The sequence below is a fragment of the Musca domestica genome, unplaced genomic scaffold (genome assembly GCF_030504385.1).
Source record: "Musca domestica strain aabys unplaced genomic scaffold, Musca_domestica.polishedcontigs.V.1.1 19, whole genome shotgun sequence".
In the NCBI taxonomy this organism is placed as follows: Eukaryota; Metazoa; Arthropoda; class Insecta; order Diptera; family Muscidae; genus Musca; species Musca domestica.
The window spans coordinates 4133175-4148368 of NW_026712245.1; the positions used below are offsets into that span (position 1 = coordinate 4133175).

General features: G+C 35.9%; 1 protein-coding gene across 1 annotated transcript; it reads left to right on the plus strand.

Annotated features, from left to right (window-relative positions):
* The first annotated feature begins 342 nt into the window (after positions 1 to 342).
* Positions 343 to 1363, plus strand: LOC101901149 (cytochrome b5 domain-containing protein 1). Its single transcript, XM_005186463.4, has 3 exons — positions 343 to 519; positions 583 to 948; positions 1035 to 1363. Exons 1-3 carry the CDS (start codon positions 385 to 387, stop codon positions 1164 to 1166), a joined length of 633 nt encoding a protein of 210 aa, XP_005186520.2. The 5' UTR covers positions 343 to 384; the 3' UTR covers positions 1167 to 1363.
* The last annotated feature ends 13831 nt before the right edge of the window (positions 1364 to 15194 follow it).

Sequence of the window (15194 nt, forward strand, 5' to 3'; positions counted from 1 at the left end):
CTTATATTTGACGTTTTTCTAATTTTTTGGAGTTTTTTTTAAATTGACTTTTTTTTTATTTAACCCTTCTTTTTCTAAATTTTTGGCGTTTTTGTTCTTATGTTCAGGAGTATTTTTAATATTTGACGTTTTGATTTAATATTTGGTGTTTGGTCCTATATTTCCATTTTTTTGTTTCTTTTTTTTTTGCGTTTTCTTAACATGTTACGTTTTTACGTTTTCTTATGGCATTTTTTTTCTAATTTTTTGACGTTTTTTTCAATTTTGCTTTTCCAAAATTTTTTGTTTTTTTGTATCAAAACAAAGTGTTTTGAGTAACAAATTGTTTTTTCCAATTTGCCTGAATACTTCGATTCCTAATTTAAATTTTTTTTTGAAAATAAAATGTCAAACCTACGTTATTTCCTCTACGATGAAGTTTGTGTTCACAATAAAAAGGATGATTTTTGGATTGTAATTCATGGCAACGTTTTCGATTTGACGCCCATGCTAAGAGATCGTCAAGATTCGTGGAATAAAGTGAGACCTATAAAATTCTAAAATTCCAGCAAGAAATAAAAATTTTGAAATATATTTCTCAAGAATTTAGATTTGTTGTTGGCATTTGGTGGCAAAGATCTGTCGCATTTCTTTCACATAAATCATGAGCCCATAACAGAGATCTCAAGTCGTTCGGGAAAGCCTCGCGTCCTATTTCCACCCATATTGGAGAGGGCACAAAGTGAGTTTTGTGGGACACCCTGCAGGCTATGGAGTCAGGATCCTCGCTATCACATTGGTCGTCTAACGGCAAGGGAGAGGAAAATACGGCTCATTAATACCCTGACGGGTAGGACTATTCTTATGAAGGTTTGCCAGGAGGATACCATCTATGACATACAAAGGAAATATAAGGAACGCTATAATCTGCATGCCGGCAGCTATTTGTGGCGTAAATTTTCCTATGGTGTAAGGTTGAGTGATACGCACTCTTTGTTATCTATGGAGTAATTGTTATGGAAATCTGGATTGTTTTGTGTTTGTTTTCCTGTTAGGGTCATTGTCCGGGAGATTTGAAATTCCATGAAACCCTTGATGCCAATGGCCTTTTGGAAGAGGAATCTGATATTGAATTACCTCCTCCCTCGATTTGGTTGTATTACACGGATGATTTGACAGTGGCCTGAGAAACTTTGGGAGGAAAAGAATGCCTACTTGTCTTCTATTAAAATATCTTTGGTTCGTGCAAAATTCAATGTCTTTATTACACAAATTGCTGGTGTTGTTGCTGCTGTTGTTGTCGATTGTTCCCATTCAGGTTGGCATTGTCTTGGAGGAAAAATAGTTTCCACCGCCATAATAATGACACATTTTATTCAAATTATCTCTTGCTTCTTCGTTTTTTTTTTCTTTTTTGCCGGGGCATTATCTTGTAGATGTTAATCTTTGGTGTTCATTCCATTCCATGACTGACGGATTGTCTGTCACTGAACGTCTTTTGATGTTTGTCAAGGTAAAGCTGTGGAATTTGTTTTTCCACTTCTCATATTACCATCATTAAAGGTGGATGCATTGTTCTCAGGATGTGTAGAGAGAATTTTCTTTTCTCTTTGTTTTTATTTGGAAAAGGAGTGAGCATTCCATGTCGGGAATAGAGGGATACAAATATGGGCGTAACCCAGTGCATGGTAGTGGAGGATGACAAATGAAATTAACGCAAGGAAAATCCAGTTTTTTTGGAATGCTTAGAAAAAAGCTGGTAAGTTGAGTCGCCTAACAATTCGCAGGGTAAAGGTGAGACTACATAGAACAAGTTTTTAAATGGTTCAAGGGACAAAGGAGCGTAGGGTGCAACACAGAAAATCATTACGAGGAAAATTCAGCAGGTTATGAAAGTAGAGCTAGAGAAGAAGACACGCGTATCGGAGTTTCAACAGTTTACATTGCAAAGCAACCTTAATAGGGAGGGCAAGTTCACTCCTTTTCCCTGCACACTTTTGAAAATTTAGTGCCTTCGGCAATATTGCTTATAAAAATACCTCGAGCGAGTGAAAAAAATTGATCTTTTTGATCCCTTTTTAAAAAACTATTTTTAAACGGGCTCGGAACAAGTTAAAATATTTTACGCAATTATTTGTCATAAAATTCTATTATAGGTCCCATGGTCCAAATCTTACCTGAATGCCAGGAATTCATATACAGAGTGAGATAAAAAAAGTAAAAAAGCTGGCGAACTTTGAATACCCTCTACCATTTGGAACGAATTTGGCAATTCCCAAAAACAAAAAAATCCGTTAAAAATTCTGTTCAAATCTTAAAAATATCGTATGTAGCTATTATATTAGAATCTATACGATGACATGAACCTGCGTAGGTAACATTTGTCATAAGCCATTACAATATTCAAATGCGAAACTTAAAAAAAAACGGTTATAATGTCGCTAAAATCATAAAAAAAACGAATATCGGGAGGTACCGTTATATGGGGGCTATACCAAAACGTGGACCTACATGGCCAATTTTCAATACCAAAAGTCCTGCAAACATACATTTGAGCGAAATTTTATCCATCTACTTCAATTCGTTCGGAAGCTAGAGTGATTTCCACAGACGGACAGACGACGGACATCGCTAAATCGACATAGAATTTTATGCTGATCAAGAATATATATACTTTGTGTATGGTGGAGGGTATAAAAAACTGCAACAAAGTCAAACGCCATAATTTTTACTTTTTTTTTTTAATTTTTTTGAATCAAAGCAAAAAATGTCGAAAATAGCATCAAATATTAGAATAAGTTCAGATTTGTTTGAATTGGTCACCTTTGACATGAATTATGGCCTTCAAACGGCCAATGAAACCGTCACACGCTGCCCGAATGTTGCTCTGCGATATTTTGGCCCATTCCCGACGAAGCGCTGGCTTGAGGTGATCGACACTTTGTGGGAAGGAAATGAAGCGAAGAACCTCATTTTGTATCCTTTCTTGGGTGGGGCGTGCTGAGTCCTATTGGAATTTCCAAGGTCTGCGGCCAAATTTTTTTGCGTGCCCAATGCTCACAACACCCTCCAGAATACTTTCGCGATAATATTCGACATTTATTTTGATTCCACGGTCGATTAAAACGAGCGGAAAGCGACCAACGGCTGTTATGGCGGCCCACACCATCACCATGGCTGGCGCTTGAGTTCTGGTGGCCAACAGAAGGTGCACATTTTCAGCTGAACTCTTTGGCAAGTAAAGACGATCATTTTGTTTGTTTACAAACTGCTGGACAATGAATACGAATGTTTTCTCATCGGAGAAACCTAAATGCGGCAGTTCACCACTTTCGACCAAGCGAAGCAACTCTTTATCTCAATTTTCTTTCTGTTACGGTGTAAGTTCTTGCACTTTTAGGAATTTCAATGGCTTTGGGGTAACCGAGCTCATTTTTCAATATTTGTCGGAATGGAATATTGCGATATGTTCAGCTCACGAGTCATTTTTCGGCCATTGCAACGCGGGTTTCGATCAAGTCGCTTCTTTACTTTTCAAACCGTTTCTGCTGATGTTGCTGTTTTCTTCCGTCCACTTTTTTGACGTCGGACTACGCTACCAATATCACGATAACGAGCAATGGTACGAGACACAAAAGATTTATTCACATTTAAATGCTGGAGTGCTCTAACGATAGCCACTTGTGGTTCTCCTACTAAATATAAAGAAATCACACCATCACGCTTCCTGAATTCCATCACGAATAATTTATTTTTTCGGGACAATTCTCATCAAAATGCTTTTGTACGCTTGTAAACAATATAATAAGCGGTCATTGGAATAATTTTAACAGCTGTCGGACGATTGGCTTAGAAATGACAGCAGTCTAAAGTTGGTTGCATTTTTTTCATTTCACCCTGTACTTTGCATATCATCTTCACAACAGATCATCTGTTAGCAAAAATATTTGCATGTGTGAAATAAAAAAAAGTTGGATGCTTATTTCGCTTTCGTTGAGCGTACCAAATCGGAATCTAATCGGATGCAAATTTCCCGTTTTATGAGCGCCATTGATATTCAAAATTCTGATCCTTTGCGGTGGAGGTGTCAAAAGAAATGTTCCGATCTCTACCGTCTTTATAACAGATCTTGTGTTTGTGGAAATATTGAGATGTGCCAATCTGGAATTATATCCTAATTTCGCGTTTTATGAGCTTCATGGATATCCAAAATTGCGACCTTTTTGGGGAGGATACCACAAGGAGTGGACCAATATATTCCATCTTCATACCAGACCTTGGGATAATCAAAATATTGTAATGTGTGTAATTTGAATAATCACATTTTATGATAGTTATAATTATTCAAAATGTTGACCCAGCACTGATACAGTGGGGAGGTACCAGAAGGAGTGGACCGATATTGCCCATCTCCGAACTCGATCTAAGTTTGACAATAATATTACGATTTACCAAGTTTGGATCATATCGGATACTCCCTTCGAGAGTTATCGTGAGCACCAGGCACTAGACAGACAGACAGACGGACTCCAAATGTCCTAAAACGGATTTGGGCCAAAGAGACCTAGGGTCTAAAACCGTTATTTCGATGAGCCACGTTTTGGCCACATCAAATGATAAATACCCTCTGTAGCCATATGACTGAGGGTATTAAAAATCAAAAACTTCCTGGCCAAAAAATTGTACCGACAAAATCTTCATTCTTCCAATAACGATGTTAGTCCCCAAATATTTTTTAAACGTCCTTCCGTTCGACTCTCCATTCATCTAACCATCCGTCCTACCTTTTCTTTATACAGAAGCCCCTTTATTATGTTTATCTGGTTTCAATTATTTTAACCATAGCCGCCTATCATTAAAATGTTTACATATATTGTTTTTTTTTTTTCTATTTTCCCATTTTTCGCAAAAGAATTTTCCCAAAAAGACAATTCAGCACGCAACCATTGGAATGTTTTTTTTTTACTATTTGTTGACTTCCCAGACTTCTCTGGAGCTATTGTCTTGACAGAAAACAAAATTCCCTCTCCCACAATGGAATGCGTAACAGTAATAAAAAACCAACAAACAATTTGAGAAAAATCCATGCAATAATGAAAAACAAATTCCACACTTCTAATTTATGCTGGAAAGTGAAGGCAAAACGGAAGTCTTAACGAGAGATAACAAAACTTAGACATTTGAAAAGAGAATGGGTCGATGAGAAGAATGAGGGGCACAGTGTTTTAAAAAGGTAAAATTTATTTGATATAAATATAACCGACTCTAAAAATGCATTTTATGTAAAAACAGGACTTTGAGAGGCATCCTATACACAGGGGAATCCACAAAGCATTTTTATTAAAGTACTTCCGATTTCAAATGTTTTCAAAACCCATGTTATATTTTGGAATTGATTTAAGCGTATGTTGGTTGGGGTTGAAAATGTCTATACAGAAAATGTTCAATCAATAGAAGTTCATAGTCCAATATAGTACAAGCCCCATTACCGGTTTTATCTTGGCGTGAAAAGTTGTGTTCCAGTACTTTTTTAGTAGTAAAACTAGCAGAAGAGAGAACAGTTCGAAATGTCATTCTCAATTAGGTGTGCTCAAAAAATAAGGGAACGGAAAATTAGCAGAAATGCGATAAAATGTCAAAATTCAAAATTCCAAGAGTAAACAGTCCAAATCGGACTGGTGAAACCTTACTGAAACGGACGCCAAAATTTAAAAAAATTAGTATTGAAGACGATACGTTAAAATTAATAATCTATAATAATAATTAATAATCTGATTCATCATTCAGCCAGTCCTCTTCCCTACTGGAATCATCCAAAAGTGCCCCATATATTTTTTTTTAGTTTTTTTGCACTACAAATATTAGTTTTTCCTTTAGTTGATCATTTCTTTATTTTTGTTATGACGCGGGAACATTGAAATGTATCAACACATTTTTCAACCTTGTTAGCCCTGCCAATTAAATGTCAAATTCACAATTTGCACATTTCTGCTCGGCCAAATTCATGTAGCTAAAACAAGCAGAAATGTGCACCACTCAGCGCCATTTTTTTCTCGAGAGAGCTGCAAGTTTTGCTAGTTTTTGCAGTACGGGAACGCGTTGTAGCAAAATTAGTACTAATTAGTACTAATTTGTAGGTTCTGGAACACAACTAAAAATTCCAATTGCTGATGATGACATTGACAGAGCTAACATCCCAACAATGGGTTTGAGGTCTCAGACTTGATTTTTTAAGTAAAATTTTAATATTTTTTTTTTAAATCTCCGTTTACAATACGTGGGTCCTCATGTTACCAGAGAATAACAAACCCTGGAGGTTTTGATTCAGGCACCCAATATCAGCGCCACAAGTTAAAATTTTGTAACCTAACAGAATTTGTTTGTTTGGAACATAGACTTGGGACTAAAAAATAATACCATAATTTTTATAAATTCCGTAAAGTGATTATTTTTCTCCTAAGGGCTTTGAATACCAATTTAAGGCCAAATCCATTGAAAACTGTTGCTTGGACCTTCGAAATAATTAAAATTAGGAGCCACTTCCAGGGATACGGAATTGCAAAAATTAAAGTATCAGTCGGTTTTGCCAACATATATATGTACCCTCAGCCAATGTCCGTTTATTTAAATACATTTTGAGTATGGATGGATGAATATGGATGTTCCGAGACTGTGGGCCAATATTGTCTATTTCGTATGTATACCATTTTCTCACTTCATCTAATGCTGATAAAAATATCGGAATGTGAAAATTTGAAATAAAATCGCATAATTATTTCTAATTTTATGGAGAGTTACTAGAAGGAGAGGACCGATCGACATATCCAATATTTACATTAGATCTCTGCTTGGGAGAAACATTTAATTATACCAAGTTACAAAACTATCGCGGACTTCTTTAGCATGCTATGAGAGATAACAGTTTTTCAAAATACGACCCTTTGAGAGAGCACTGATACAAAATATTAGGACTTTCAAAGTTGGAACACAAGGAGTGGACCGATATTGCCCACCTCTGAACTCGATCTTAGTTTGACAATACTTATACAATGTTCAATACGTAATAATACGTTGGGTAACCCCAACGATTAATACGAAATCGGGTAGTCCTGAAACGCATTGGGGTCTAAACCGTTATTTTTATGAGGTACGGTTTGGCCGTATCAAATGAATATACCCTCTGTAGCCATTTGGCTGGGGGCATAACAACGGTTTTATTTTTTACAAATTTTAATGAGACAATTTAAAAAGCAGCTAATTTCGGCCGGACCGAACTTTTTATGCCCTCCACCATACGCCGAGGAAATTGAAATATTACAAAACTTTCCGTCGGAAAATACCGCTCAAATGAAAACCTATAAATGGGGGCTATACGAAGACGCGGTGATTTTTGTCATAGGCTATAGTAACGATTCTGATTCTTCAAATACGAAATTCGAAACAATTCCGGTGAATAATGTCGTTAATAAATAAAAAATAAAGGGAGGAATCGTTGTAAAGGGGCTATACAAAGACGTGAACCTGCCTAGACAATTTTCCGTCATAGGTTGTAGTAACGATGCCGAACTTCAAATATGACATTTGAAACAATTCCTGTGAATAATGTCGCTAAAATCATCAAAATACCGAATGTCGGGGGTACCATTGTATGGGAGCTATACCAAATGTGGACAATACTCTTTCAGTGGGTAAAAAACTCACAGATAATTCCTTTTGTGGAATTTCAGACAATGCCATTGAAAAATGTGGCTGAAACTCATCCAAATACCGAATATCGGGAGTACCGTTATATGGGGCCTATACGATATCGTGGACCGATATAGCTTCTATCTTGGACTGCCTGCAGACAAAAAGACAGATCGGTGCAAAATTTTAGCTTTTTACCTTTATTCTTTTGACTCTAGCGTGATTACAACAGGACCGACAGGACCGCTTTAGAATTTTGCGCTGATTAATAATATTTATACTTTGTTGGGTCTAAAATTATTGCATCGATGAGTAACAAACGGAATGTCGAACTTAATATACCCTCCAAACTATGTATGGTCCAAGTAAAGGGTATTAAAATTCGGAGAAGTCTACAGGTATTAAAATCCGATCTATCTGCAAAATTCTATAAAATGGTTTCCGTTTTATATATTACCTAAAATAATGATTTTAGGACAGGCATCTTTTAAATTTCATATCTTCTTAAACGTTGAGAAAGTCTAATCAAAAATATCGGTAGCTCTTCTGAAGATCACCTGCAGATCTGTCGGTAACAGTTCTCAAGAAATGTTCTGTAAATCTTTTCATAAAAGATCTTTAAATCTCTTTCCAGAAGGTCGGTAGATTTTCACCTAGAGAGTCTGTAGAACTTCTTTGTAGATCGCCTAGAAAATTTGTAGTTCTTTTAAAAGAATTGTAGATCTTTTCATAGAAGATCTGTCATTGAAATTCTTTCCCCTGATCAATAGATCTCATCATATCAGATCTGTAAAATTTTCTCACACAGTAGAATGATAGATCTTCTCGTAGAAAATCTAGGTTTCGGAAAGAGCTACCAATCCCCAGAAGTTATTTTAAAATATTGAGCTTACGATCTCGTCGCTTGAATAACTTCTGGGGAGAATATCCCAGGCAAAAACAAGGGAACTGATGAGGATTGGTGGCTCTTTCCGAAACCTAGGTATTCCCTGCCTTACCCCCTGGTAAACATTACCATCGTTCTCCACTAATAACCAAACGTTGTGCTTATAAAAACAAAATTTAGAAAATCGGCAAATATTATCATTAAAAAATTGTCGATCTTTTTATAAAGGACCTGCAGATCTTCTCATAAGAGGTCTTCTCCAAGGAGATCTTATAAAAGATCTATAAATTTTTTCCAGATAGAAGATTTGTAGATTTTATCCTAAAAAAATTGTATATCTCCGCAAGTTCAACTTCCTCGTCGGGATCGTGGAGATTTGGACCAGATATGTATTTTGGGCGGACGTGGTCACTCTGCGCCGCTTTTTAAAAAATTTTTTGCTGCTATAGATGTAATAAGATATGTGGTAGCCATTACAATCCTGAAGTTACTCCTTTTATAATAACGAATAAAAACAGGGGTGACATGACGTTTGCCTCCTAGAAATATGAAGCCTGTCTCTTTTGTATTCTCTTTCTTTCTGAATCATTTGTGAGGGACACATATAAAACATCTGCGGAAAATATGTGAACTATCTTTCCTCACAGAAAATTAGATTTTTATTTTGGAAGTTCCCCCCAGATACCAGAACACTGTGCCTTCTCTCAAATCCCGCCAAGAAATCTTAAAGCATTCGCATAACATTAAATAATCAAATAAAACTTTAGATTATTACACCTTTTTATTTATAGAGGATTTGTTAAAAAAAAAAACTACAGCAACAATAAAAACAACACAATTGTGATGTTAAAGAAAATTATTTACATATTAATTTGAATATGGAATTGGAATGACAGACCTTTGCAATCAGAAATGCTGTTCAGCTGAAAAATGTAAATCGAAACTTAAGTGGCGGTAATGGGAAAGCAAAATGCGATCACACGTTCACTCAATTTTCATAGAAATTGTTTTCGTTTTGAATGTCGTGCTGACAAAACAATGTGTCAGTAAACCAAATTCACAGAAAAAAAAAAGAAAGGCTAATGGGCGGGAATTTTGGAATTGAAATCTGAAATTATTGAATTTTTAAAACTGTTTTCATTATGAAGGTCATTCATGTCGCCACCAACCACTGACAAAGTTCACCCGGAAAGGAAATGGGAAAACACTTTTTATTGCCGCTTATGGCTGGCGGCCAGCCAGGCCTTTGGGTGCAGTCCCGCGGTTAGAGAACTAAAAAAGGGCAACATTGGAATACTTTTGCTTGGATTTCCGTTATGGTCATATGGTAGAGAGCTTTGGTGACTGGCTATCGCCTTTCTTTCTTTTTCCTTTCTTTTCTTTTATTTTTTTCTTTCTTTGAATCAATCAAATGTTGATTTTGTGTGTTGCTGTAATTAACACCAACCAACCACCAGCTCACGGATTCTTAATGTGTTTTCATTTTAATGTTTAATATTTATTGGCATTAGCATGACTGGAAGACGACCAACCAACCAACCGACCCACCCATAAATACATGTCCATATAAAGATCCGTTGTCCATGTCCGGAGTTGTGACCGCCCGAACGTGACACTGGCCATGTGGCCTAATGAAGTTTCGGTTTGTTATTAAAAATTTCTTCCGACAATGCATTGCATATAAATTAATGACAATTTACAATCCTAATAATTTCGAGAGAATTATATACAAGCCAAAAAAAGTAGTAATAAAAAAATATTAAGCAGAAGTTACCTTAGCTTTAGCCAACCACACATTCAGCTACTACTGCCGCCAATCACATGTAATAAACTTCATCGATGGCCTCAAGAATAATTCAATACGTAAAGTTTGTTTTTTTGTTTCTTTCGTAATATTCTAGCGGAACCAAATTGGGAAGTTAATGCCAATCACCGCCAGGGCCCAGTCATTGCCAATAGTCGCCGTACAACTTATATTCCCGACCCAGCTCAATTATTTATGTTAATATTTTTTTTACATTAATTTTTGCCCATAATTCTTCTTGGGGATTTTTTATGTTCTTTCTACCGCTTATGGAAAAGGCAGAAAGAACATAAAAAATCCCCAAGTGACAGAAATAAGGGAATAATATTTATGCAAAGTTGTTATGCCGGAGTCTCTTAGCAGGGAAATTTGTTGGTTTTTTTTTTGTCAATTAAATGTAGGGAACTGTCATTGGCCTTAGGTGAATTTTGTTAAAAATAAACATAATATTTACAAATTTCCAAATTATTGTCCATTTTATTAAACTAAAAACAAAAGACTTAAGAAACAAACTTGAATATTATGCGATATCCAATTTTTAATGCCCTCAGTCACATGGCTAGAGAGAGTATATATAATTTAATAGGCCAACACGTACTTCATCCATATAAGGGTTTTAGAATCTAGGTCTTTTTGAACATAATCCGATTCAGGACATTTGGGGTCTATCTAGGGTGGTCCGTTCATCCGTCTGTCTGTTGGTTGGTGCGTACTATAGCTCTCGAAGGGAGTATCCCAGATGGTCCGAACTTGGTACATCGTAATATTTTTGTCAAACTTAGATCGAGTTCGGAGATGAGCAATATCGATTCACTCCTTCTGGTACCTCCCCCACAAAGGTCGAAATTTTCAAAAAAAATTATTTTTTGCACAGAAAGAGAAAGGACAATCCAATTCTGCCCCAACTTTGCGAATCCTAATATTTCCATCAGTGCTAGATCAGGTGCGAAAATGAACAATATCAGTCCACTCCATCAAGTACCTCCCCCACAAAGGATAACAATTTTAAATAATCATAACTCTTAGAAAATTTGTTGTAAGAGTTCGATAGTCTTCAAATTTTACTATTCTACTCCTACTATTTTTATGAACCCAAGAAGGAATATATAAAAGGCCGAAATTTTCAAAAAAAAAAAAAAATATATTTTCTGCACAGAAAGATAGAGTATAATCCGATTTTGCTCTAACTTTGCAAATCCTAATATTTACGTCAGTGCTAGGTCAAGTGCGAAAATGGACAATATCGCTCCACCATCAACCATCACCATCCACTCCTTCTGGTACCTCTCCCACAAATAAAAAAATAATTTCAGAAAAATCCACCATTGTTCGCTAGAAATCCATTGAAAAAAATGTCCTTTAAACAAATGCCAAAATTATGGTTTTATACGGGTGAGGTATCAGAAAGAACGAAATGATAGGGACTATATTATACGAGTTCTAAAATTGGAAACAATATTATGATATACGGAGTTTCGGACCCGCGATTTTTATTGTATGGTTTGTAGAACTCGATGCGTGATGGAGTGCCATATTATTATTTTTTTTTCTTAGAATTGAGAAAAAATAACCATTTGCTGGAAGTTTAGCAGCACATCCAGTGCAGGTTGGGAAGTGCTCTTGAGAGCTCCGGTTGTCAGTAAGGAAATGAGAGCCTTACATTTAATCGCATACCATCAGACGAGGCACTCATATGTCAGAATAGGTAAGACTACTGTAAAATACATCCAGTGTACAACTTGTGGCCTAAGCCCCCCAGCTCATCCATACGGAAGAGCATAGATGGGCCTTAAAAGGTCTTATCTGTATAGTTTGGGAGCTACAGTAGGCCTTCCATATCAAACTATAAAAAAAACTAAGAAGAATTTTTATTTATGGTATAACTGATTCCCTTTAAGACCCCAGTATGATATTTAAGAATTTCTGAAGTTCTATGTATGGAAGAGGTTTTATATTCAGAAGGAATAGAAGAATCTGAGAGGGGCTGAACAAAAAAAAAAATAAATAAATAAAATAAAATCGGGTCATTTGAACGTTTTTCCGATTTAACAAGTAAAAAACATTAAGTTCGGCTGGGCCATTTTGAATACGCTCCACCTTAAGGTAATGGAAAAACTAGAACCAATTATGGCCCACAAATACATTTTTAGACATATTCGTGGGAAAATGTGGCAAAAATCATCAAAATACCGAATATCGGGAGGTACCGCTATATAGGGCTAAACAAAAACATGGACCTATACATACAATATGTCGCTAACGGAGTTAGAAGTCATTATTACCCGCAAATTCCAATTTTTAAACAAATCCGGAAAAAAGTGTGGTAAAAATCATCAAAATACCGAATATCGGGAGGTACCGTTATATGGGGGCTATACCAAAGCGTGGACTTTTACATACAATGTTTCAGCGTACGAACTAGGTAAAAATCATCAAAACACCGAATATCGGGAGGTACCGTTATATGGGGGCTATCCCAAAACGTAGACTTATACATGCAAAGTTTCGCCACCGGAGTTAGAACCCATTATGACCAACAAATACCAATTTTTAGACAAATCCATTAAAAAATCTGACAAAAACCATCATCGTTATATGGAGGCTATACCAAAGCGTGGACTTTTACATACAATTTCAGCCAGACCCATTATGACCTACAAATACCAATTTTCAGACAAATTCATGAAAAAATGTGGCAAAAATCCTCAAAATACCGAATATGGAGAGGTACCGTTATATGGGGGCTATACCAAAGCGTGGACCGATTTTTCATTTTCATTTTCAATACAAACCATCCTAGACATAATACAAATTATTCTGCTAAATTTTGACGCTCTACGTCAAATAATGCGGACGTCGTTAAATCGTCTTAGAATTTATTACCCATCCTCGAACACGAGGATCCTGATTATGAATATATATACAAATATGGGGTCTACGACGAATATTTAGGGATATTACAAACGGAATGACAAAGTTAATATACCCTCCTTTCCAAGGTGGAGGGTATAAAAAGAAAGTCTTCTGTGTACAGTATAAAATCCATCTATGTATTAAAACAATCAGGGAATCTTTCTATACATTTTCTATACTGAAGTATATCATTTTTGGGTCCAGTGCTGCACCTCTTATCGAAGAGGCTTTTAATGATAGAACCTTTTCAATGGTCATTCATCAATATGTTTTAGAAGTTATAACATGGGGGTATGATTCACATCACAAGAATCTTCCAAATTTTTGTTAACTCATTCTTATCGAGAATTTTCCTTGTTTTCTCTCGAAATTGAAGATCTAATAACATCATTACTGTAAACAAAATAATTAAATAATTATCATGATTAGGCAATAAAATATTGTCGATGTCATGACCATCATCAAAGACAAATCATAGTCATCTCTATTACCAATTATGTAATCCCAAGAGGAAAACGTAATCAGTTTCTTCTCAATACCAATTCCAGTAGCTGTAATGTTGTTTACATTCATTGGCCAATTGTGTACAACGAAATTGAGAAAATTCTTCAGAGTTTTTAGAAAAGTAATTCGAATTGTTTTATATAATTTTTTAACAGTCATCTAAAGAAGTGTGAGAACATTTGTTAGAGAAAAGCCTACATGCAATATTTTTTTTTTTTTTTTGATTTATTACATTATCGAAATGGTGATGATGCAACTTTATTTAATGAATGAGCGTAGGTTTTGCTGTAGTTTTTTTTAGAAGATTCCAAAAAGTATGTACCGTAGGCAGTTAATAATAAGAGTGATATTAAATATGTAATGCATCCTCAAGCGAAGCTTTAATCACAAAATAAGTCGACTTGAAATGAAGATTTAAAGAGGCCGATCAAGTGACATTTTAAAAAGATTTTTTTTGGGGTGGGAGGTGTTTTTTGAAGTATTAGAAAGTATTTACCATAGAAATTTAAGTTTTCTTTGTTTCGTTGGTTCATCTTCTGTTGAGTTTGCAATCTTATTCAAAATTGACTTTCGTTTACCCAAAACTGGGTAAAACTTTGATGTTATCACAGGGAGGTCTACGAGAAAATAAACCAATTAGTCCGTATTTTCTGAAATGGCTTACGAGTTATTTGGAAAGGCAGAGCACCAAATGACATGGCCGGATCACAACAAAGTGGTATAAAATGGACCCCGGTTCCACAACGTTATATATAGGGTGATATAAAAAAATGCAACAAAGTCAAACGCCATATTTTTTTTTATTTTTATTGAACCAAAGCAACAAATGTCGGAAATATCATCAAATTTTAGAAAAAATTTAGATTTGTTCGAATTGGTCATCTTTTACACGAATTATGGCTTGAAACGGCAAATGAAACCGTCACACGCTGCCCGAATGTTGCTCTGCGTTATTTTGGCCCATTCCCGGCGAAGCGCTTGCTTGAGCTGATCGACACTTTTGTATTTTTTTGTGCCAACCTTGCATTCCAAAATACTCCAGACAAAATAGTCCAACAGATTGGTATCCGGAGATTTTTGTGGCCTTTGTATGCTGGAAATGAAGCGAGGAGACTTATTTTGTAATGATTCTGGGGTGGCGCGTGCTGAGTGCGATGGTGCTGAGTCCTGTTGGAATGTCCTAGGTCTAAGGCCAAAAAGTTTGTGTGCCCAAGGCTTTAATACACCCTCCAGAATATTTTTGTAATAATATTCGGTATTTATTCTGATGCCACGGTCGATTGATACGAGCGGAGAGCGACCATCGTCAGTTATGGCGGCCCACACTATTACCATGGCCGGCGCTTTTCAGCTGACCTCTTTGGTAAGTAAACCCGATCATTTTGTTTGTTTACAAACTGCTGGACAACAAATGTTTTCTCA

Coding starts and splice junctions, on each gene's coding strand:
- LOC101901149 (XM_005186463.4), top strand. CDS start 385: ATGTCAAACCTACGTTATTTCCTCTACGATGAAGTTTGTGTTCACAAT. Junction 520..582: donor GTCAAGATTCGTGGAATAAA/GTGAGACCTATA, acceptor ATATTTCTCAAG/AATTTAGATTTGTTGTTGGC. Junction 949..1,034: donor GGCGTAAATTTTCCTATGGT/GTAAGGTTGAGT, acceptor TTTTCCTGTTAG/GGTCATTGTCCGGGAGATTT.